The sequence below is a fragment of the Scleropages formosus genome, chromosome 4, assembly GCF_900964775.1.
Source record: "Scleropages formosus chromosome 4, fSclFor1.1, whole genome shotgun sequence".
Lineage (NCBI taxonomy): Eukaryota > Metazoa > Chordata > Actinopteri > Osteoglossiformes > Osteoglossidae > Scleropages > Scleropages formosus.
This window is the reverse complement of record NC_041809.1, coordinates 36,040,242-36,064,367: the sequence shown is the minus strand read 5'-3', so window position 1 is coordinate 36,064,367 and position 24,126 is coordinate 36,040,242. Positions and strand designations below refer to the sequence as shown.

At 43.4% G+C, this 24,126-nt stretch overlaps 2 protein-coding genes across 4 annotated transcripts; both read right to left on the bottom strand.

Annotated features, from left to right (window-relative positions):
- Nucleotides 1-6,491: 6,491 nt before the first annotated feature.
- LOC108934112 (M-phase inducer phosphatase 1-B-like) lies at nucleotides 6,492-16,009 on the bottom strand. Of its 3 annotated transcripts, none has more exons than XM_018751644.1 (15): nucleotides 15,962-16,009; nucleotides 14,895-15,021; nucleotides 14,533-14,630; nucleotides 14,336-14,381; nucleotides 14,039-14,072; nucleotides 13,855-13,935; nucleotides 13,245-13,436; nucleotides 12,139-12,222; nucleotides 9,246-9,452; nucleotides 9,078-9,167; nucleotides 8,915-8,977; nucleotides 7,989-8,087; nucleotides 7,720-7,853; nucleotides 7,495-7,606; nucleotides 6,492-7,379 (listed from the first exon to the last, which is right to left on the bottom strand). In XM_018751644.1, the coding sequence occupies exons 1-15, from the start codon at nucleotides 15,996-15,998 to the stop codon at nucleotides 7,239-7,241; spliced, it is 1,545 nt and encodes a 514-aa protein (XP_018607160.1). In that variant the 5' UTR covers nucleotides 15,999-16,009; the 3' UTR covers nucleotides 6,492-7,238. The 3 variants fall into 3 exon arrangements, with proteins under 3 accessions (XP_018607160.1, XP_018607161.1, XP_018607162.1); XM_018751645.1 differs by having other exon boundaries at nucleotides 15,882-15,969; XM_018751646.1 differs by lacking the exon at nucleotides 15,962-16,009 and adding an exon at nucleotides 15,479-15,555.
- A 2,709-nt stretch (nucleotides 16,010-18,718) lies between these two features.
- On the bottom strand, nucleotides 18,719-24,088 carry wdr55 (WD repeat domain 55). Its single transcript, XM_018751773.2, has 9 exons — nucleotides 24,039-24,088; nucleotides 23,874-23,918; nucleotides 23,612-23,757; nucleotides 22,390-22,490; nucleotides 22,214-22,301; nucleotides 21,652-21,831; nucleotides 21,424-21,523; nucleotides 20,540-20,709; nucleotides 18,719-19,627 (listed from the first exon to the last, which is right to left on the bottom strand). The coding sequence occupies exons 1-9, from the start codon at nucleotides 24,051-24,053 to the stop codon at nucleotides 19,285-19,287; spliced, it is 1,188 nt and encodes a 395-aa protein (XP_018607289.1). The 5' UTR covers nucleotides 24,054-24,088; the 3' UTR covers nucleotides 18,719-19,284.
- Between the last annotated feature and the right edge of the window lie 38 nt (nucleotides 24,089-24,126).

Below are 24,126 nucleotides of genomic sequence, written 5' to 3'. Positions count from 1 at the left end.
CAGACAGAGCCGGATGTAAACCCAAATTCTATCTGAGAGTCCAGCACCTGTGAAGCACCAGCACAATCCACCGTGTTACTGTACTACCCCAGAACAATACATGATGAATGTAAATATTTAATTTACTGTGTGTTGGAACAGTGGTGTAACAATGAAGGGGCAGCCAAAATATCACCAGTAGTTCTCAGTGGAGTTATAGGCAACACATTGGCTTGGAACCATTAGGTGGACAAGTCCCCCATTTTCCACCCCTATTATGGCTACACCTAAGAACATATTCATTGCAATAATTACATTGTGATCGCTATGGTTTGACATACACTTTGACTTTGAAGTATGTTCATTCAATTTCATTCCGTCAACAAATCAGAGCAATTTAATTTCAAGTTCAATATGATAAAAAGCTGGTATGAATAGGGATCCTCTTGGAGCAGGATGCTCAATGCTTAGATTCCTATGATTATTTATCCATTTACAGTATACAGCTGGGCAATTTTAATGGAGCAATTTAGTGTAAGTACCTTGTTTAGGTGTACTGCAGCTGGAGGTGCTCCTTGGGATTCAAAGGCTGCAGCTCTAATACTATGCAACCAGCTGCCCACTACAGACCAAGTTCATACCCAAAACCCTGTAGAACTGGAAGACGGAGGAGGCAGTGGTCGACCAAATATGAAAGAATTCTTCAAATCAAATTTTAAAAGATTTTGGATGCATCGCATTGGATCTTGGTTATTCTCTATTGCAAAAGCCAGCAAAACTTTGAGCTTCAGCTAAGCTTTAACAGACCTTACAGCTCAATCACTGACCCAAAACCATCTTTAGGGCCCCTGGGAAGGGGGGGGGGGGGGGGGTGACCAGCAAGAAGCAGCATTTTTAAAAGAGATATTTGCTTTTTCATCCTTGTGTTATTGCTATATAGTCGCTGACAAACAGAAAAGTGCACATTTCTGAGCAGTTTTGAGTTCAGCAAACAGCTGTACGTTTGACTATGTTCAAATTAGCTTTGGGCCTTGAAGTTCATACGTGATACTTTGAAATGTATTGTCCTGCATAAGGACATATGTAGCAAAGGTGCCAGAAAGGTAATATATTTTCTATGAGGACTTACGATCACAAAAGAGGGTGTTTAGTGGCGAAATGGTTTGACACTTTAACAGATGATGGCCGCAGGACATCCGGGATTGGAGACGTCCCTGTTCCCCTGGCGAGGCTCAAGGGAAGTGCACACACAGCTGGACGTGGCCTCTGGGCCCGCTGCTGCTGTCGCATAACAAGTATACTCATTTAATAGCGAAATGTCAGCCATTTTTTTCCTACCCACATATCAGCAAATATGTAAAAGATATTCCAGATCGTTGCAGAAACTTCTCTTAAATACATACATTTTTGGTGAATTTAGCAATGTGCTGCTGTTTCTTGTTTGATGTTTTTTCAGGCCTTTAAAAAGGTAATAGTTTCAGTTCTCAGCTAATGCAAATTACTCAGCACATTGCAGCAAGTGGCATGTGGTGCCAAGACCTTGGATGCAAAGACAAGGGAGGTTACCTGCAGGAATACATCTAAGGATGCCAATCTCACTATACTGTTACTATTTCCATCCATCCATCCACAATAGGGAGTACCATGCTGCACCATGCTCCAAAAATGCCTAACACTGAAGTTGGTCCAGTAGGGTAACCAAGCTTCGTCACTCTCACCACAGACTCAATGTTTCCCCTACGACGGTGGACGCTGTTTCATGACTCATTGGGTCTCTCGACAAGACCGAAGCGCAGTTAAAACACTCCAGGATCCTGAACATCAGGTCGATTAGTGTATTCCTCAATTAGAGTAGAGTATTCATATGTGAATGGTATTTTTCCAGCAGGATAATGCTCTGTACCTCACAGCTTGGATGAAGTGTCCAAGAATGGTTCCAGGAGCTCAGACTTGAGCAGAGGTCTGTTCAGTCACCAGAGCTTAGTCCAACCAAGTGTAAGTGGGACAAAGTAGAAGGAGCTATTTGGAGGAAAGATCAACCCAATTTCTGGTCTCAGCTGAAGAGCAAAGGAATTTTGCCTTTATGCAGCTACTTGAGTGATGCATACTGGTGTATACTGTGGTATGTGACAAATGGACTGCACTCTGGATTCGTGTGTCTGCAGCCAGTTCTCTCCTTCTCTTGACGTAATGCACTCTGTGCATTGCTCTATGAGATTTACGTTGCTTTGGTGAAAAGCATCTTCCAAATGAATAAACATAAATGTAAAGCATAATGAATTGGCATGGGCCAGTATCGTAACGGATTACTTTTGACAGCTTCTTCAGCTCATGTCCTCTTTTAATGTATTTTTGGTGAGCAATGGGTTTACGGCAGTGCTACCTGGATGCAGGCTGGGGTCTGATTAACCTTGCTCAGGTCACATGTACCAGGGTGTCTGGTGCTGAAAAGACCCCAAATGCTCAGGGAGCCCAGGTTACATCACTCATGTTCCTTGCAAGGCGAGTGTAATAAAAAAAAAATTTACTTTCACTTGGTCTGCTGATGCTTTTCTACTTTTCTTTTTCTGTTATGTTTTAAATAATACACTTATGCGACGTTTTAAATCCCACACATAAAGAGTAATCTCTAAAAGAGGGCTTGTTAATGCTATAATTAATTTAGAAAATATAAGGCTGTCAGAAGTAAAGCCTGGAATCATCCGAATACCGATTTCATTAAAAGGCTATTGCTCTATTGCTTACTTAGAGCACAAGGACTAGTATTGAGTTTGACAGCATTCGATGAACAAAAAAATCATTTCAAACCCAATTCAGCATACTGACACAGAATATTTCGCGAAACAGCAAAGCTTCAAAGATTTTCATGCAGCTGCTCTCCAAGGTCTCTGCCAATAATCCGCTAAAAACCTTAGTTGCGCCAACACTCGGAGGATATTTTCGTGACGGAGATGGTTTACTCACAAAATCCTATTAGCAATCTTTATTGACCGAGAGCAAGTCATCGGTCCCTTTGCGAAGCTATCTTGATGTCTTCTGCATATTTGCATTATGCAACGCGTCCTGCTAAACTGCTTTCAGAATCGCAAGGGTATCAACTCATGACAGGCAAAAAGTGCATCATGGGTAGTAGCCGCCATTCTTCCACTCAGTCTTTCCTTGACTTCATTTAGCCGACGTTTGCAGAGTTAAGCTACTAAAAATTATTTACTCATTTATACAGCTGGGTAAATTTTATTGGAGCAGTTCTACGGTAAGTACCTTCCGCAAGGGTACTACAGCTGGAGGCGAGATTCAAATCTCTGACCTTCGGATCCAAAGGCCACAACTGGAACTACAACGCTACTACCTGTCCCTTTAGAAAGTACTAGTTCCTTGGCAGTAGAGTGGGTTTGAGTCCTGCTTGGGGAGCCTTCTGATGGACCGGCGTCCCATCCAGCTCTGCATCCTGTGTTTCCGGGATAGGCTCCGGTTTGCTGCGACCCCACTTGGGAGAAGCGGTTGTTGACGTGGGTTGGCTGGTAGTTCCTTAGCTAGTTTATTCTGAGACAAACTCACTTTTCTCTGGCATTGACTACATAACTTAAAAGTTAATGAGGGAGGAAGAAAAAAAACCTTTGTAGTGGACAGTCAACAAACAAAGTAAACAGTTGAGCTATGGAGAATGAACACTACTGTAGGAAGTAGCAGCACTGCCGGAAATAAACACATTCTTCACTCCCCTAGCTCTAGTGCTTCGCATCAAATATAATAAGTAATGAGACGATGCATCGCGCAGCACTCAGCATGATCTCCTGATGAGATTGGAGCAAAAACCAGTGCCTGTTTTTTCATCTTAGTTGAAGTATAAACAAAGATGGCAGCTGTCATGGAATTTTCCAGAGCTTAACTTCTCATTTTGTTTATATACTATTTTTATCTTGCATTAATTAAGTACAGATTAACTGTTTTTTTTCTAAAATTCATTGGTATACACCCCCTCTCCCACACCCCTATTCAGGGAAGCTGCAGTAACAAATGAGGAACATAAGGCTGGAAATGATTCGTCTCTTCTTGATAACCATGGATTTCTCCTTGCGTTTCCCAATGGGGGGAGTTATCAACAGTGTTCAGTGGGCATCATTCAACAAAAAAAAAAAAAAAAAAAATCCACTTCATCATTGCTGTGCCAGTGAAACTTTTCTGGGATTTGAGGGATTGTTCCTTCCAGTCCTCACTAGTGTTTTTGGCCTTTCTACAATAGTCTTTCTTTCCAGACTTTATATCCCAGTGTTCAGGGGATATTGGTTTATAAAGCTCTAAATTTGCACGGTTAGAATAGATTTGCATTGTTTATGAGTTTGCTCTATATCCAGCACCATGCAAAGACAATGAGACAGCTGAAGTCAGAACTAAATAGCGCCAAATTAAAATACGGAATAAATGTTAAAAATTCACTCTGTAAAACAAAGCAAAAATCAGCCTCCAATGTCAACATCTTCACCGCCCGTTTCTGACTCCTCTAGGTGTTCATCTCTCTCCCAGTGCTGGCAGCTGCCGTTTCTCCTCCAGGGAGGGAACGGAGCTGAAGTGTCGCCATTCCCACCCTATCCCCTTTCAGCATGGAAGGGGGCTGCACTCTTTGTAAGGTAGGCCTATGAAATTTCCTACCAGTTCTGTCCCGCAGAAGAGGCTCGCAGTGCGAACGAAGAGGAAGAACAAAACCCAGAGGAACAGCTGCGAAAACAGGCTCCAGATGTGATCTGCTGTGTGTGGTGAAGGGGGGGATACACTCCAGCAGGAAGGCAACATAAAAGTTTTGAAACAAAGAGCAGAGTGTAGAATCTCCACTGCAGAAATCTGTCAAAACACATTTATGACCGGCTATGTTTTCAATTGTGGGAACACATGGGGTTCGGGTGTTTTAAACTACCATTACACTGAAGACCTAACACAATAACTCTTACAACTACATCAGTCTTTCCCGAGACCTAGATTTTAACGCAAGTAAATCCTAATGCTTATTGAAACCATTTGGGATACGTTTACAAAGTATCACAGTGAATTTTCATGAGTGTGAGTGGGTGGGGGGTAGAATCTGGGCACAAATGGCATGAGGGGGTATTTTGACAAGTGAGCATATAACGTTACCATAGAAACATCAAAGCTGACAACGCACTGCATCAAAACATGTTACATGACAATTAGTGAGCGAAGCTCCAGACAGTTTCCTCGGAACGTGTGCCATTCCACCAGCGCTGTAGGCTCCTCCTGGCACCGCTCAGACCCCTATCTTCGCTGTTGCCACCTTGTGCTTTTCTCCTTTCACAACCTGTGTATTCATATTTCCCATTTCAGTTATACTTCTACTTTACTCCCCTGAGCTATTACACTGGCCTATGTACACTTCTTATGTTACTTTATTTTACTCCAAAGAAACTGCCAGTGAACTCTATGTAGTGTCATCACCCACACACCTTATTCACCAAGGTGACTTACACTGCTAGATACACTACTTCCAATGAGTCACCCATCCCTACATCATACGTTCGTCACACACTATGGGTGATCCTGAATAGCAGTATATCTTTGGACTGTGGGAAGAAACCAGAGCACCTGGAGGAAACCCAAGCAGACATGGGGAGAACATGTAAACTCCACACAGACTGACCAAGGATCAAATACATGTTCTTCCACACTGCCCAGGTGCTCAGACTATAGCGCTACTCGCTGTACCACTGTGCCATCCCTTCTTGATGCTTTCATAGTCTTGAGCAGAGTAGAAAACTAAAAGTTTCTAGGGCAAACTATTCACATGCAATCTAAATCTGAAGTTTCTAGGGCCTACTAAGTAAACAACATAAATGTATAAAAGTAAATATTTAAAGATGGTTATTTTCAGACTACGGGGGGTGTGGTGGTGCAGTGGGTTGGACCTCATCCTGCTCTCCGGTGGGTCTGGGGTTCGAGTCCCGCTTGGGGTGCCTTGTGATGGACTGGCGTCCTGTCCTGGGTGTGTCCCCTTCCCCTCCAGCGTTCCACCCTGTGTTGCCAGGTTAGGCTCTGGCTCCCCGCATGGGACAAGCAGTTCAGACGGTGTGTCTGTATTTTCAGACTATGTGGCCAGGGCCTGTATTTCTTACATTTCACTTGTTTTGCATTTTAAATTGACATTATGTGTACTGATCTATGTCTTATCAAGTACACAGTTGAGGTAAGAAAATTGTCAATCTTCATTTTGTTTGTAAAGCCAATATAATGAGTTTGATGGATATTAGAAATGGATGTATGTATGGCAACTCTAGCCTTTTATAAAGACTATCTTCACTTCACCATATAAAATAAACCAAATTATAAAGCATATGTTTTGGTTTGTTGCTGTTGAAAATATTTTTCAAGTGTTGATGCAGCAATACAAAGTGTCCCTGAAGACAAGTACTACTACATGGAGCATGACAATATGTTCACAGCAAATTTAAGAGTCATCTTTTTACATGCCACTTCTCACATCTTTGTGTCATAAGATAGCGGGGGGGAACCCAAAAACAGAAAACCCTAACCTTCCACATCCCTTACGGGGGAATACGGCAATAGCCTGGCGAATCGTTAAGTGAAATTATTAGACACCACATCCATGTACATAAAGATCCCTTAATGGCAATATCTTTGAATCTCTGCTTTTATGATGAGAATAAACACGTGCAAGTTCAACGCCCACGAAGTGAAGCAGAAGCCAAATTCAATAAAACACAAAGAATACAGAGAGAGACTGACTTTGGGAAGAAAGAAAAGGTCACCAAAGACTTAAAAACCTAACAAAAAATGACACACAAGGCTGTGTCTAGAATTTAGAAATCTAGAATGCTGGCACTAGAATTTCTTTGACTGTTAAAACCATTTCTTTTTTAAATCTTGTTATAAAGGGCTGGAAGTTTGCACACCAACCTTCAGTAAAAAACCATAGTAATACAAAACTAAAAACAAATGAGTACATAAAACAGGCAGCTGTTCATTTAGCTGAGTTTTGTTAGATTCTGCATTTGAAATTTATCATTTGAAAGTTGGCTTTTTGTTCCACCTTGATTTCTTGTGGTCAACAAATAAACATGAGATCAAAGATCCTCGCCACCCGCTGTGTAGAGCCAGGGGAAGCCTCATCTAAGCAGCAAATCACCTGGATGACAAGGCAGTCTTCCATGGCAGCGTCACAGCCACTGGGGTCACGGTCAATGGAACGGCTGACCGACAGAAGCAGGATCGCTCATTCCCTGGAGCTCTGGTCAAAGTTTGATGAGGCGGTTGACATGCTGGAGGCGACGGCGCTCCTCGGCGGAGGCGCGGCTGTGGGAGCGGAAGCGCAGCAGCTCCTCTCGGTGGTCCTCGTGGTGCATGGGGCAGTAGGACTGCGGTTCACAGTGCTCCTGGTTGAACGAGAGAGAAGGGCACGAATGAGTAGTATCACAGAGATCCCTGCCACCATATTCACCTTTGCCCGACCACCCCCCCACCCCACACCGTGTGCTCTATGTCTCTTACCTTGTAGGCAAGGTAGAAGTCCCTGTAGCCACCTTTGAGGATGTAGAGCTCTGGGTAGTGGAGGGCAGGGTACTCGTTCACTCTGCGATCGTCCCTGCGCAGGAGCCGGCACCTGAGGGTGGCGCAGTCAATGGTCAGGTAAAGCAAAGCGAGGTCAAGTGAGGTGACACGGATAGAGCATGCCAACGGAGCGAGTGCAAGCAGTGGACGTGTGGCCTCTCTCACATTCTCGGTGCTCTTTCGGACGAGAACTCGCAGTGAAACACCAGAATCAAGCGCCTGTTGGGACAGTGGGCTCGCAGATGCCGGCGCAGGAGCTCCGCTACCGCCTCGTCCGTATTCGGCATGTTCTGCGCTCCCTGGGAACGTAGGCGGACATGCAAATTCGAGTAAACCGGGCAGGAGCCACTCCACTTCACTCCACTCCACTCCAATCCACAGGGAGAAGTGGAAGGAAAGAGAGGGAGACACTTGGGAGCATCCCTGTCCCTCACCTTGATATGTCCACCCTGGTACTCATAAGGGTAGCGACAGTCCACCACAACGAAAGACTCCACCAGACTGCTGAACTCTCCGTTGAGCAGAGCACACATCTGGGAGAGGGGGAGAGAGGGACATAACGGAACTCTGCGATGGAGCTTCTGTTGCAGGACCAGCATCCCAACATGGACACGGTTGTCAACTCAAAACGTCAAAATACTAACAGAATAACTCAGAGTTCCAACGCAAAGGTGGAGAATCGCTCTTTGCTTTACTCGCACATAACTCCTGGCCACTTTTTCTGACTCTCAATCTGAAAACAGAATTTTCAGAATTGTGTGGCACAACACGTAGTGTTAGAGTGCAAGAAAAACAGAAACAGGTTCCCCACAGACATCAAAATAGAAAACTCAAGCGTGAATGTCTGCTTACTATATTGTGTCCAAAAAAAAAAAAAAAAAAAAAAGTCCATGATATTCTCTAAAAAATTAAAATTTGCAAGTATATTCATCAGTGGCACATAACAGTAGTGACTCATATCTTTCAATTCACACACTTTTCTGCAAAATTTTAATATCCCTGACTGTTTAAGCATACAGGTTGCTTCTCAACAGAAGTTAGAGCTAATGGTGACACACAGGTTTGTTGCAGCAGTATAATATTTGCATGACCATCTGGAACCTCTGTGTGGAGACCATTAGATGAGTGCAATTAAAGAATTTTTTTACTCATTAGGCAAACAACTCATAAATAACTGTTTACTAATTATTCTCAATGGATTTTTAAAAAATAAATTCACTGAACATGAGTTAGTTACACCATGTGAAACCACAAGTGAATTCTGCCTAAAAGTGATACTAAAACTACATGTCCATTAAAAAGTGAACTTATCTCCATGCTTAAAATTCAAAGGACATGAACGTCAATAGGTGATGTTTACCGTGTCGCAGGTAATGTACTTGAGATCTTGATGTCTTCCAGTCACTGTGGGCAGAGCAAACACCTGGAACAGACAGGGGTCACACTGACAATGTGTGGACCAGCCATGCTACGAATCCTTCATGCCGGGACACCGAATGTCCACAGTCCTGCCCCTTCCTGACCTTACTGAAGTCCCCGATGAGTTCCGCGCTGACACTGTCCCCTCCCAGCTGGGGGACCACTTCACACAGAGAAAGTGTCTTCAGCAAGCACTAGAGAGGAAGACATTAGCACGGAGCCTTGGGTGTGCGAGTGCACGCACGCACTTTGAGCCCATCTCCCCACCTTACCCTCCGTTTCCTGCCATCTGCTGAGGCAGGGTCACCCCCCTCCTGGTCTTCCTCTTCTTCACGGATGACCGGTGTCGTCCGGTGGCGCTTGAGTGGCGGGTTGGTAACGGGCGATTGTGGGGCTCGTTTTAAAACAGCCCGGTTCAGTTGCTCCGGCATGGAGGGTGAGCGGAACAGGCGGCGAGCCCCTTGACGACACACTGAAACCTGACAAGGGCCATCGGGATGATTGTCACTGCTCTCACCAAAACTGAGTAGTGCTGACAGGACCGCAGCGACAAGCCATAACCCCTACAATTACATTTATTCATTTGCCCGCCACTTTCTCTAAAGCAACTTACAATGTTTAGGCACTTACATTTACTTATTTAGCAGACACTTTTCTCAAAAGCAACTTCCAATGAACTCTATGTAGTGTCATCAGCCCACATACCTTATTCACCGCGGTGATTCACACTGCTAGATACACTACTTACACTGGGTCACTCATCCATACATCAGTGGAACACACACACCCTCTCTGTCACTCACACACTGTGGGGGAACCTGAACAGCATGTCTTTGGAGTGTGGGAGGAAACCCACGCAGAGAACATGCAAACTCCACACAGAGTGAGTGGGGATCGAACCCACATCCTCTCGCACCACCCTGGTGCTGCGAGACAGCAGGGCTACTCACTGTAACACCGTGCCGCCACTTACAATTATTTACCTATTTATACAGCAGGGAACGTTTTTATTGGAGCAACTTTAGGGTAAGTGCTTGCTCTCAAGGATAGTACAGCTAAAGGTGAGATCCAGATCTGCAACCTTACAGTTCAGAGACAGCAGTTCTAACTGCTCCGCTACCAACTGCCTCTAAATGGCGATTATAAAAAAAAAGTTGGAAATGCTACCAATAGTTCACCAAACCGGCAATTCCATACAGCAAATCAAATCATCAAATGAAATGGTACCTAAGGTTCTGTTTCATATACAATACCATTTACAACTGTTCTCCTGGGGTTCTCAAATAAAAGCCATATCAGCGCAACAATATGGGTTTGTGCTCTGAAAGGACAGAGTGCTGGGAATGATACATTCTAAATAACTAAGCATGGTACATCGGTGGCGTGATGTGGCAGCTACTGTATCCTGGGATCTATTGTCAAAGAGACAAGTCCATGACTCTTAATGGTGGTACGTTAAACGTCGCATAAAACACTTCACTCAGGACTGTTCACTCCTTTAGCATAAAAATGTGAAAAGTGAGAAATGGGCCCCAGCCAGGTGGTTGAGATGTGGAGATTCTTGAACACTGTGCAGTGTTTCACTCTGAATTACACAACAGCGGAATCTGCCCGGAAGAGCGATTCAGCCAGCAGAGCGCTGGGGGGTGGGGGGAGTGCCCCCTGATCCATAAGTGGGTAAAATTAATATTTCTGGACTCCTCCCATCATCTTGTCTCTTTCAGAAAGTAGACACAGGACAGTTAATTTGATGATTTTGGACTCCAGCAACTGGCATTAAACAAAAATCAAGCCTAAGCCACTCTGACAATTTATTTCTGGAAAATTTGCAACAGTAGCCAAGAAATAAACACATTTGCATATTCATACATAATCGCTTCAAAGGGAATTGCATTTCCAATCTGATCATTTTAGCTCAATAAATAAACCCACTGCAGTGTCATTTTAATACGTCATCCCAGCTTTTCTAATCAGGCACATGGGTCAGGAGTCACATTTGGATTCACATATAATCTGATGTCCTGATAATTCACAATTCCTATTAATGCATCACTTCAAAGGGCATCATGTCATCACTGGAAATTATTTTCGCAAACTTGATGACTGGACAGCACTCCTACTTTTGCAACTTATGTGACAGTCACAGACACGCACAAGTGATATAATTTGGCAGATGCTAATATGCCAAGAGAAAAATATATTACATTTGTTCGCTTAGCTGACACTTTTCTCCAAACCATCTTACAGTGTTAAGCTACTTACAATTTAGCTCAATAAATAAACCCACTGCAGTGTCATTTTAATACGTCATCCCAGCTTTTCTAATCAGGCACATGGGTCAGGAGTCACATGTGTACCCATTTACACAGCTGGGTAATTTTACTGGAGCAATTTACAGTAAATACCCTGCTCTAGGGTGCAACAGCTGGAGGTGCGAATTGAACCTGCACCCTTTTTTGTTGAAATGCAGCAGCTCTAACTACCACGCAAACAGCTGCTCCATAAATTAAACATGTCACAGATTTCCAATACATATCACATTTTCTCTTAGGGTCAATATAGTCCAAACCCATTTTCTTGGCCACACTGGGACCAAACCGGTGCTGGAAAAGGGACCTTGGCTGTTAATGAAGTAATTCCCAGTGAAAAGATCAGAACGACACCTCGACAACAACCCCATCTCATTAGCACTGTGAACTCGCTCTCTGATCACATGTTCCACAACTACCTTATTAAATTTTTTCAATAAATTCATGAGCAGAAACCCCGTTGGCACTTTTCTGTTCCCGAGAAACGCGGAGTTTCCAAATGCCATGATGCTGTTTAAACCTCCCAATCGAACGAAGAAAGAATGAACATCCACGCAGCATTGACATCTTCTCACGTAACTCTTTAGCCTGTTCCTGCAGCATTGGACCTGAAAAAAAAGCACCTTCACATCTTTTTAAAGCAAACCAGCTGTGCGACACAGAATGAAAACCCTCACAGCAAAAGCGATGAGTTCGCCGATCTGAAATTTCAGGATAGGGCTGACATTACAAAAAAGCGCCATTGTTCTGAGCTTGCCAGTTATGAGAGTCTGTACTGCACAAATACCTGCATTGCAGGGTATAAAACTAAAATAAAAGTGATTTGCAGTTGAAAAACAAAGGGTGACAAACTCACAGAAGACAGATCCACTTCATGGTTCATGAGGGGGTCAGAGAGCAACTGGGCCATACTGGAGGACATGTAGGCAGCAGCTGAGCTCTGAAAAGGGAACAGGATCCAAAGCAAACAGAGGGATTAACAGGGAACACAGAGAATAAAACAAAATAAGAGGATGAGGATGTTAAATTAAAAATATTTCAGACAAATACGTCTTCTCAAATATGCAATAAGGCACCTCGGTGAGCATCTATTAAACAATGTAACAAATTTAATTATGTTACTTGCTTTTACATTTTCCATTCAGTTTTATTAGATTAAACATGCTTTTGATATTAGTTCGCACCATTTGTCAGTTTTTAGAAAAGTATTACACATTCTTGAAACTAGCAAATTTTACAACCTGGTTCAAAGCATCAAATATTCCATTATCTTTCAGGATTGAATGCTTTCTAGAATGTCTTAGTACAACATTGTACTTTCTGGAACACTCTGGTCCCTTCTAGAATTTTTGTTATTCACTTATACATGTATAGAAGATGCAGAGTGCTATTTATTAAAAAAGATTAAAATCTCCCAATATAGTGTTCCTTATATATGTGAGTAAGAATTCTCAAATTCTTGGGGGGGGAAATCATAACATTTGTGAAAGCAAGATTCTGTGACACTCCAGAAGAACTAGCAGTATTTTTTTTTTTTTTTTTTTTTTTTTAAAATCAAACTTTATTCATAATCAATGCAAAAACTGACATAACTAAGAACTTGAAAGGTTTTGTTGCTCTGCGTTATGTAACCTTTTTCATTATTAACCTTTATTTTGTCGACATCTTACAACGATTTGCCCTTTTTTCTAGCAGGAGAGTATAACTGTAGCGATTCAAGGTGAGTACTCATGGTAACTACTCTAGGGGTGGGATTCAAACCAGAGACCTTCAGACTGCAAGGAAACTGCCCTAATCACAATACTGCCTGCTGCCTTTTGGACTCTTGGGTCCCATCCTCCAATACCACCATGTCACGAACAAACAACAGCGAGAGACAGAGAGCTGCATGGGACACTTCTGACTAAATGCCTAAACAAAGAAAAGCAAGGTTCTCCCTCCCTTCCTGCCTCTTGCCCATACCTCTTCCTGCTCCTCCACGACCTCCATGAACCCATCAGTGCATTTGTTCCTGAGGAAATCCAGAGGTGGGGAGAGGGGAGCAGAGGAGATGGGGCTACCAAGAGCAAGTGGCTCACTGGTGCCCTGTTGGTAGGGGTCCGAGATGTGTGCCCTGCCCTCCGATCGCGCGTGCTGGCCGTCCCACGCGGCCACCTGAAAACGGTTGTTAAAGTAGCAACAAATGTGAGTATTTGTTCAACCTGCATAGGAAATAATGCTGTCATGCACTGGACAGCAACACAAGACAGCGGAAATGCATAGGCACACAAAAACATACTGAAATTTCCACAGCACCTAAATAGACATAACAAAATATGTATGGAAAACAGGAATAAAATAAAGATAAAGTTTTTAAAGGTTTCTCATAAAGCATGACTCCAAGAAGGTGTAATGTTACATCACCATCTGGTGGTTCTAATAGAACCCCATTTTCACTTTATTTCAAATATTTGCTGATAAACTGACTACATTCCACACATCTCTGTTCTTACTTAACAGATGGATAGTATCATGTTGCATTTTCCTACTTTTAACAAACCAAACAGAAAAGACCACCTTGTGCTGTACTCACATTCTCCTTGTTGCTGTTCGGAGGACCTTGCTGACCTTGGCTACCAGAATGGGACTTTGGGCTGCTGCACAGCAGCTGGGGCTGACAAGAGATTGGACAGAGAAGAGGAGAAACATTTTCATGCTGATGATATATCCAGCCTTTGAAAACATGATAACATAAGATGCCTCCAATATGATCTTACCAGAAAAGACCTAAACTTCTTCATACGACTGTTCCTATTTCAAAATAGAAATAAGAAATAATACATTACACAAAGAAAAATATTGGGAAATTGAGTGTTGGAGTTCAGAACCACAGGAGGACAAGAGCATATAGGTAAAGTTTTGCAAGTAACAATAACCCTCACACTGTGAGTAAATTACATTATACAGTATTTGTTTCCCATGGTGTTTTTACTTGGCAATAAAATAACTTCAACAACAGGATCACTGAGCTGAACAGAGGGAGAGATGAGAGCTGAATGAGCAAAGAGGGTTACCGGGGTGCAGGAGAGTCCCACGGTGAAAGAAGAGACACAGACTGATCTGGGAACAGTTGTGAACATATGGGGGAGGGGGAGGAAAGAGCAACAACTTTAACATTAATTATAGCAGTTTTTTTTTTTAAGTTGCACTGTTGAATGCTGGAGTGAATGTATCATTTAAAAAAAATAAATAAATAAATAAAAAAACCAACCTGTGTTTGCTTCATGTTTTGGAGATTCCAAAAGGACAGCAGCATCAGGACCCTCCGCACTGATGTTGGAGAGATCCAGTCGACGACGTGGGGTGTCACTGAGGGTGAAACAAACACAGAAGGGCTGTTCGACACATTCCTTAGGATTCGATATCAGTGACACCAAGAGCTCCTCTTTCCTTAGTCAGCGCATGTCATTTCAAGTTGACGGCAACATCATTTACTTCGGAGGCACCGAAAAACACCTTCAGCCTCAAGTTTTCATACTGACATAGTGGAACGTATACTCTGTGAAGGAGGGAAGGAAAAAAAGTTATAAAGAGTGGCTAGCCGGAGCGCAGAGCTAGCGGAGATCCAGGTACCCAGTCTCAAAGGCGCCGAGTCCCGTGAAGCACTGAGCGAGTTCTGAGACCGGGGACGGGAGGCAGTCCGGGGAATGTGCTCCAGGAGCGTAGGGATGGAAACCTGGCACAGGAGGGTCTGCCATGGCTGGGAAAACAGATTTCATATACTCGCTTTACAAAATGCATGAAACAGCAACCAGTTTCTTTCACACATACATTACATTTATTCATTTAGCTGATACTTCGCGATTCTCACAATTTAGGGTACGAACCTTGCTCGAGGGTACTACAGCCAGGGGTGGGGATTGAACCTGCAACCTTTGGGACAAGGCAGAGCTCTAACCACTACGCTACCACCTGTCCCCCACCACAGTACACACTTCAACTCTCACACTTTTTACACCACTAGACTTAGACTAGAACTTGGGTAATGCTGCAAGTCAGTCACATTTAGCTCTTTCTGCACAGAAATAGCCTTATTTACAACATCTGCAGGCGGCATCGTGGTTAGACCTGCTCAGCTGCTGCCCGCCTTGGACCCAAAGGTCGCAGGTTCGAATCTCTCTCCTCCTCCAGCTTCAATTGAGCAAGCAGGTACTTACCCTGAATTACCCCAGTAAAAAGACCCAGCTGTAAAATGCTGGTACATTAACACTACAAAAGTTACTTTGGAGAAAAGGGTTAGCTAATTAGTGAGTAATAAAACCTTTGTTGGTAAGGTAATTAAAATTAAGGTAATTAGACATGATATCGTTACAGCTCATTTGTAACAACTGTGACCTATCAGCTCACTTTCATGTGTAATTATTAATCATTAATAAAATATATATAATAAAATATTAATCATTAATAACTAACTGGCAGAGTTAAATAAATGTAACTTGTAAAGTTACAAGTTACGTCATCAATGGCATTGTCTACTGACGTAAAACGCCATCACGGCACGAGAGTGAAATTCACAAACAACCAAAAGTTAACACTTATCAAACCAAGAAGTTAGATGACCTTCCTAATATTTCTGTGTTACTTGTACGAACAGTGCTCTTTTTTTTATAATTAGCAACCCAGAAGTAACTGGGACTCACAACTCTGACCGCGGGTCTCTTCCTCTGCGTTTTCCATTTAAAAGATTTTAAATTTCTCGCCGAAAATCAGCCAATAGGAACCCCGTAAACGGAAACGTAGATTGCGCGTGAGGGTGGACCGTTGCTATATAGAGCTCTTCTATTGGTCAAAGTTAATGCCAGTCAATTTTGGCCGCCATGTAGAGCGTAAACGGAAACGTAATTTGCGCGTGAGGGTGGACCGTTGTAATACAAGCTCTTCCATTGGTCAAAATTAATGCCAGTCAATGTTGAGAAGCAAACAGTGTCATATTTTCTGTGGGCAGAGGCAGCACAGAGAACAGATTGTACTCAATTATAATTGGACAGGATGGCGGTAGGCGGGCTTTCCTGTAATTGGATATGGAAAATGGCGGACATTTGGACACGAACTGAAGTTGTTAGCGCTTCACGTGTTTTATAGTTCTTTTTTTAATAAGTTGTAGTTGTGTGAACATGGCTTGTTTGAAAGGTGTTAAAAAACTACAATTTTCAAGTTTATATGGAATAACACGTAAAAGAGCTTTGCGTTATTGCGATAAGGGAGCACGACAATGATGAAAACCTGTGTGTGAACCCCTGACACTGAAATTTAAGTCAAATATGTGGAGAAAGCCGGTGTCTGATAAATGAATAAATGTATATGTAATATAAATGTTTCATAGCAACAAATCCACTGCTCTTGTGGTTCCCACACAGTGTTTATATGGTACATCTAGATTTACAAATAACACCACAGAACCATGGTGACTTGCTCATGTGGAGGGGGGAGACTTTGTCCATAAGAGACTCAACTTTCTCCACAACATGGCCTTTGTTTCTGCCTCCATGGAGTCGGGGGTCAGAGCCATGAGCGATCCTGCTTTCTCCGCTAGCTTGTTGAGTCTGCGGGTCTCCAGAGGAGATGCTTCCTCGGCCCACAGCAGCATCAAAGAGAACAGGAATGATGTCAGTGCTGAGAAAATGGGGTTTTTACTGCACTTCTGTTGCTGGCAGTCATAGAAACAGTGGCTAAAGAGGGATAACGGTGAGGGACTTTAACTTCTGCAGGGTTATGAACCCTCCTACTGCCCAAGAAGGCTTAAATAAAGGAAGCTGGTATCTCTTGACGCTTAGAGCTGCTGCCTTTGGATCCATAGGTCAGAGGTTCAAATCCCACCTTTAGCTGTAAAACCCTTAAGCAAGGTACTTGGCCTAAATTGTTCCGGGTACAAAAATTACCCAGCTGTATAGATGGGTAAATAATAGTAAGTACCTTAACATAAGTCACTTTGGAGAATAGTGTTAGCTATGAATAAATGTAATGTGAATGTAAATTACTCTAGTAAAATTGCCCTGCTAAAAAAATGGGCAAATCATTCTAAGAAGCTGGACACTACGGTGGTTTAGAGAAATGGTTTCAGTGAAATGAATTAAGTGGTAAATGGCCCTTCCCTTTCCCTTTGTATTGGCACATGGGTAAGGCTACACTCAAACAGCTTAAATAACAAGAATACCCTTATACTGGACATATTTTTCATTTGGGAAGTGATATTTTAGGAGCAGCTGATCACACAGCGTATAGAATTACTGCCATCAAATCTAATGTCGCAGGTCTGAATCCCTCCTATTGCTGTTGTACCCTTGAGCAAGGTACTTACCCTGAATTGCTCCAGTAAAATTACCCAGCTGTATAAAGGGGTAAATCACTGCAGGTAGATTAACAATGAAAGTTGCTTTAGAGAAAAGCTAAATGAATGTAAGTAAAATATTTTTCAACAAGAAATAATGGTAATAAAATCCCCTCCCAAGAGAAACTCGCCTAAAGGTGTGAACTGAAAAAAATTTAACCGTGAGGTGAGAAAAGAGTGTGCATAGACCAGTTTAGGGTATATGACGAGACATTTCTGCTGTTACTCATTACAGCTGAGCAAAGATGATACCCACAACTTGGTCGGCGTGTGAGCGCTAAACCCGCAATTTAGTTTCAGTTGACCCATCAAATCTGGGTTATGTCCCACTTCTCAGTACTAAATGCCCTTCCACAATATGGTCTATCTTTTGGATTGTTAAACAGGTGGAAGCTTAATTCTTGCATGATAGATAAATGCAAGTCAGTCATACTGAATAGTGAAACAGTTCACTACATAGCGGTTCATGAACACACTGGATAGACACAAAACTTTTTTTTTTGACCTCCCCCCCCCCCCCCCAAAGAAGGAAAAAAAAAACAGATGAATCATACATGGTGTCACTTCTGTATGTAAGCTATTTGCTGTTAAATAATGTAAAAGATTATGCAATTCTTTAGAGGAGGCGCGGTGGGTTGGACCGGGTCCTGCTCTCCGGTGGGTCTGGGGTTCGAGTCCCGCTTGGGGTGCCTTGCGACGGACTGGCGTCCCGTCCTGGTTGTGTCCCCTCCCCCTCCGGCCCTACGCCCTGTGTTACCGGGTTGGCTCCGGTTCCCAGCGACCCCGTATGGGACAAGCGGTTCTGAAAATGTGTGTGTATGCATTCCTTGGCGGTAAAACTAACACCCATTACTGCCAAAATATCAAGAAATAGCATTAAAATGGGGAGAACTACTTCAACAATTAACGTGAGACAGTTTCCTGTCATTAAATTACACTAATACTGTACGGTTGTTCATCTCTTTCACACCTATTACGTAGACAACTGTCTGAAACAAATCACAGATACACAATGAAAACTGTATTAAATTTAAGCTTCAAAAAAAAAGAAAAGCAGACATGTTTTGAGAAGTCCAAACAGAGGTCATTCTTACAGAGATTGGTGGACAGGTGAAATTAGGATACAGGGGGTAAAGGGGCTGAGACCAACCCAAACTGCACATGCAAAGACTGCATGGTGATGCTGGTTCTCGCCATGTCTATCGGAGAAACGAGTGACTTAATTAGTTGATTCCTTGATTGGCTGGAGCACATGAATGGGTGTTATATTGCTCTGCTGTATACAAGGGTGAATGGCTGTAAGGAGTTTAACGTAGTGTATCTAACCCTAAGTCACTGTGGATAAAAGGTGTCATCCAAGTGGTCCATAATCATTGTACGTGGCTTTGGATTAAAGCGCTTGATAATGAATCAGCGTAAATGTCTCAGAGCGCTCAGCTCAACCAGAACAGCCATTCCACCTTTTCCACAGCACACGATGGATCCAAAAGAGCCCAGCAATCCATTTATACTACTTTACAGCAGGAACATCACTTGTCATTGTTCAAAGGTGCTCACAAAGACCAGGATCATTCCGTCAGAAGAATGTGATCCTTCACACTGTCTTGTGTTAACTTGAAAGAACCACCTTCTTTTTCAGTCGCTATCGGTGTCACTGTCACTCTCCTGTCCCATCTCTTCCTCTTCTCCCTCATCCTTTTTTGCTTCAGTCTCCTCCACAAGGCCCATGAAAAAGTCGTCCCCTGTTCCAAAAGCCTTGTTGCTGAGAGACTTGAGGGTTCGACCTTTCTTCTTCCTTTGGCGGTAGTCGCTGACCACCATGTCAGGCAGCTTTGAAATGTCCCAGAACTTCACCAGCTGGTCATGGGCACAACTTGCCAAGAAGTGACCATCGCGTGAGCAAGCGATCTGTTCGATAGGCTCCCCAACGTGTTGACCCACGCTCCCCAACACCCGATTTGGCAAAAGGTTGATTGCCCTGCAAGTATATAAAAAAGTTAACATGTTTAATTAGCAATTACTAATACCAAAGCCTGTCTGACTTTTCAGGCAATCCTGTCAAACTAATTCCGACATTTACAGACATGCCTCACTTAACGACGGGGATACGTTCTGAGAAATGCGTCGTTAGGCAATTTCGTCGTCGCGCGAACATCATAGAGTGTACTTATAGAAACGTAGATGGTATAGCGTACTTATACACACCTAGACGGTATAGCCTCGATCATGGAGTGTACTTATACAAACATATATGGTATAACCTCCATGCAGTCAAGAGATGCAGTAAACACAAGATTTATGACGCCGCTGCCGGCGTAACACAGCATACTGTTTTACAGTAAACTTTTTTCTAAGTAGAAAGAGTACACTGTAAAATAAAGATAAAAGTACAGTACAGTAAATACGTAAAGCAGTAACACGTGTTTATCATTATCAATTATTATGTACTGTAAATAACTGTATGTGCTATACTTTTATATGACTGGCAGTGCAGTAGGTTTCTTTACAGCACCACCCCAAACACATGAGGAACACATTGCGCTACGACGTTGCTAGTCGATAAGAATTTTTCAGCTCCATTATAATCTTATGGGACCACAGTCGTATATGTGGTCAGTCGTTAAGCGGTGCACGGTTGTATGTATCAAACCTTTACCTTCTAATATGGGAAAAACACTGTAAATGCGACAATAGCAATAACATATCTGAATAGCATTAAATAATACAGTTCTAAGTACAGAAATTCCCAGAATAGGAATCACATGATCAACTGTAATACGAGAAAGAAAGAAACTTTGTTCATTTACATTCAAACACAAAGCCTCAACTGTAAACAACTGCAAAGAAAGCAGAATCACACCGTTCTTACAGCGGCATCAAAGTCTCTGACCTTATCACTCCGTCCATGGAGGCGGCGCACAGGATGCTGTCGGTGACGGGGACAATACTTTCCACAGACTCTGCCTTCACTGCAAAACGGTCACTGGTGGCTCCGAAACCATTCCAGTTGAAGAGATAGATCGTCCCCTCACTCGAACCACAAGCGACCTTCCTACCGCGCTGCGGACCATCAAGACAGACAAGTTGCAACACTTATTAAAGGGGTGTCACAGAATCAGGCAATGTTTTAACACGTTACTATTAACGGTGGCAGGGCTGTCTCACAGCACCTAGGTAGAGTGAGAGGACATGGGTTCAATCTCTGCTTAGTCTGTGTGGAGTTTACATGTTCTCCCTGTGTCTGCGTGGGTTTCCTCTGGGTGCTCTGGTTTCCTCCCACAGTCCAAAGACAGGCTTTTCAGGTTCACCAATAGTGTGTGAGTGACAGAGAGTGTGTGTGTGTGTTTTCCACTGATGTATGGATGAGTGACCCAGTGTAAGTAGTATATCTAGCAGTGTAAGTCACCATGGTGGATAAGGTGTGGGCTGATAACACTGCATAGAGTTCACTGGAAGTCGCTTTGGAAAAAAGTGTCTGATAAATAAATAAATGTAATTGTATGTGTAAACTACAGAAATTCAAACTGCTGAAAATGTTTCATTTTTGTTGGTAAAACAAAAAGATGCTGCATACAATAAACATTTACACGTCATATATACATACATAGAAACACACATCTCATCTATATATATATAGGCATAGATAATATATCTATTGAAATATATATATATATTTGTATATAAGACTATAATTATAGGACAATGAAAAAGATAAACACCCTTTGCTGTGGAGAGAAGTACATATTTTTAAAACATCGAAAAGAACCCACTCACTTTCATGATGGCCACGGACGTCAGGTCTGCACTCTGGAACTCTGACAACAGCTCAAAGCGTCGCCTCCTGATGTTGAACACACCCATCGTACCGTCACCGCTGTAGGAATGAGGCGAGACGAACATCTACGTTTCAGAAAGGCCCTTCACTCGCACCCATGTGTCTCGTGCGTCAGATCATACCAGCAACCCTCCTGGGATCCTCCGGCCCCAAACGCTCCATCATACCTTGACGTGAGCAAGGTCTTCTTCGTCTGGTCAATGGCGATGTCGCTTATGTAATCTTCATGATGCTTCAAATCCATAAAGGCGGTCCCCTTCCGCATGTCCCACACCTTCAAGGTTCCGTTGTCATCCCCCGTAGCTAACAGGTTCTCATCTATTAGCAACATGGTGCTGAGGGGGACACTGACGATGGTGTGACGTGGGAAGAGACGTGAGAACAGAGCGACCAGTCAGCAAGCAGCATTTACAAGTAACGGTTAACAAAGAACAGCTTTAACACGGTACAACAACTGAAAATCAATCTAACGTAGGTCAACCGGTAGCGCAGTGTTTAGAGCTGGTGCCTTTGGAAGCAAAGGTTGCAGGTTTGAGTCCCACCTTCAGCAAAGTATGTACCCTAAATTGCTCCAGTAAAGTCACCCTGCTGTATAAATGGGTAAATCATTGTAAGTACCTTAACATTGTAAGTAGCTTTGGGGAAACCGGCCAGGTAAATGTACAAGTCCTTAGGACATTCATGAGGAATATTCACGTTAATGAGAACACCCTCACTTTTAAATCTCACCTGTGGGCCTTGGGGATGCGGGAGACCAGTTTTCCCACCTCAGCATCCATAATATGAACAGACTTGTCCTTAGACACACTGAAAAGTTCTGTGAAAGATTGAATTATGAGATCAGTTCAGGGGAAGCCTACTGCCAGATATGCATGGGTGAAAATTTCTCCACAAGTGCTACGTACTCTGGCCGTCCTGTGAGAAAGCCACCTCCCTGCAGGACTTGAGATGATGACCGGATGACCAGAGCTCCTTGTTCTCCCCCTCTGTGCACGAGTAGGAGTACCTGCAGGAGCAACACATGGGCTTTGATACACAAATACAATCCCAGAAAGGAGCTCCTTGTAGTTCTCCTGTTTAACAGTAGGTGGTGTAGTAGTTAGAGCCACTGCCTTCAACTCAGTTTTGTGGGTCAACTGGGTTTCATTAATCAAAGTCCACAAGAGGAGTGGGAGACGCAAAATAAAAAAGTCCTTCACCAAAGGAGACAATGGGAAGGGGGGTGAGATGGGTGGCATAGCGAGTAGTGCTACTGTCTCACAGCACCTAGGTAGAGTGAGAGGACGCGGGTTCAATCTCTGCTTAGTCTGTGTGGAGTTTACATGTTCTCCCTGTGTCTGCGTGGGTTTCCTGTGGGTGCTCTGGTTTCCTCCCACACTCCAAAGACATATTGTTCAGGTTCTCCTATAGTGTGAGTTACAGACATAGAGAGTGTGTTCCACTGATGTATGGATGAGTGACCCAGTGTAAGTAGTGTATCTAGCAGTGTAAGTCACCGTGGTGACGAAGGTGTGTGGGCTGATAACACTACAGGGAGTTCATTAGAAGTCACTTTGGAGAAAAGCCAAATAAGTAAATGTGTGCATAAGAGCCACACATTTAACAAAGTGCAGCCCCAGCCAAATTTCTTCATAAAGCATCCAGCTGGAGGTGGGATTCAAACCTGCAACCTTTGGGTCCAAAGAGAGCTGCTCTAACCACTATGCTACCAGCTATCCAGTTTTACTATTTTCATTAAGGTACAGCAGGTAGCACAATGGTTACAGTAATCATCTCATACCCAGTGAACATGGGTTTAAATCCCCTCCTGCTGTAGTGTCCCTCATGAAGACACTTTGACGTTCATGTGTACAGCGCCCAGCTGTGTATAAATCGATAAATCACAGTATGTGACTTCAAGTCTTGGGACAGCTGGCAGCATAGTGTTTAGAGCTGCTGCCTTTGGACCCCAAGGCTGCACTTTTGAATCCCACCTCCAGCTGTACTACCCTAGAACAAGGTACTTACCTTAAGTGCTCCAGTAAACGGCCCAGCTGAGCTATAAACGAGTAAATAACTGTAGGAACATGTAAGCCGCCTCTAGACTACACGAGATAAACACCAGACAGTACCAGTTTCGACCCTCACACATAAATATCTCCGTCGATGTCGCCCGTCGCGAGGATGTCCCGCGTGGGGTGGAACGACACGGTGTTCACGATGGCTTCGAATCGGATGTCCTCGGGTGTCTCTCGAACCCTCGGCTCTTTGGGTTCCTCTTCAGCATCTTCCTCCTGAAAGGTTAGAGGAGGGAGAGAGACAACTGAACTTGTTGTACAGAGCACTGCAGTGACTGCGCTTTTGAATTTTTTATTTCCCCGGGCCGGAGTCGTTACCACCTCCTCCTCACCTCTTCGTTCGTTTCGTTTTCCGACAACACAGCTTCAGTGTCCTCCTAAAATACATCGTCTCCAGTTAATAACTCCAACAGAAATATATACCCTGTTCAGTGAGGGGGAGGAGGTTGTTAGGCGCGACGGGACGTTAAAAGCAGCAGCCACACGCGTGTTCTTACCGTGGGGGCCGCCATCTTTTAAGTTCCCCACGACCTTCCAGGACCTGGAAGATTAAAACTACAGTCGCGAAAACGACATACCTGTAAA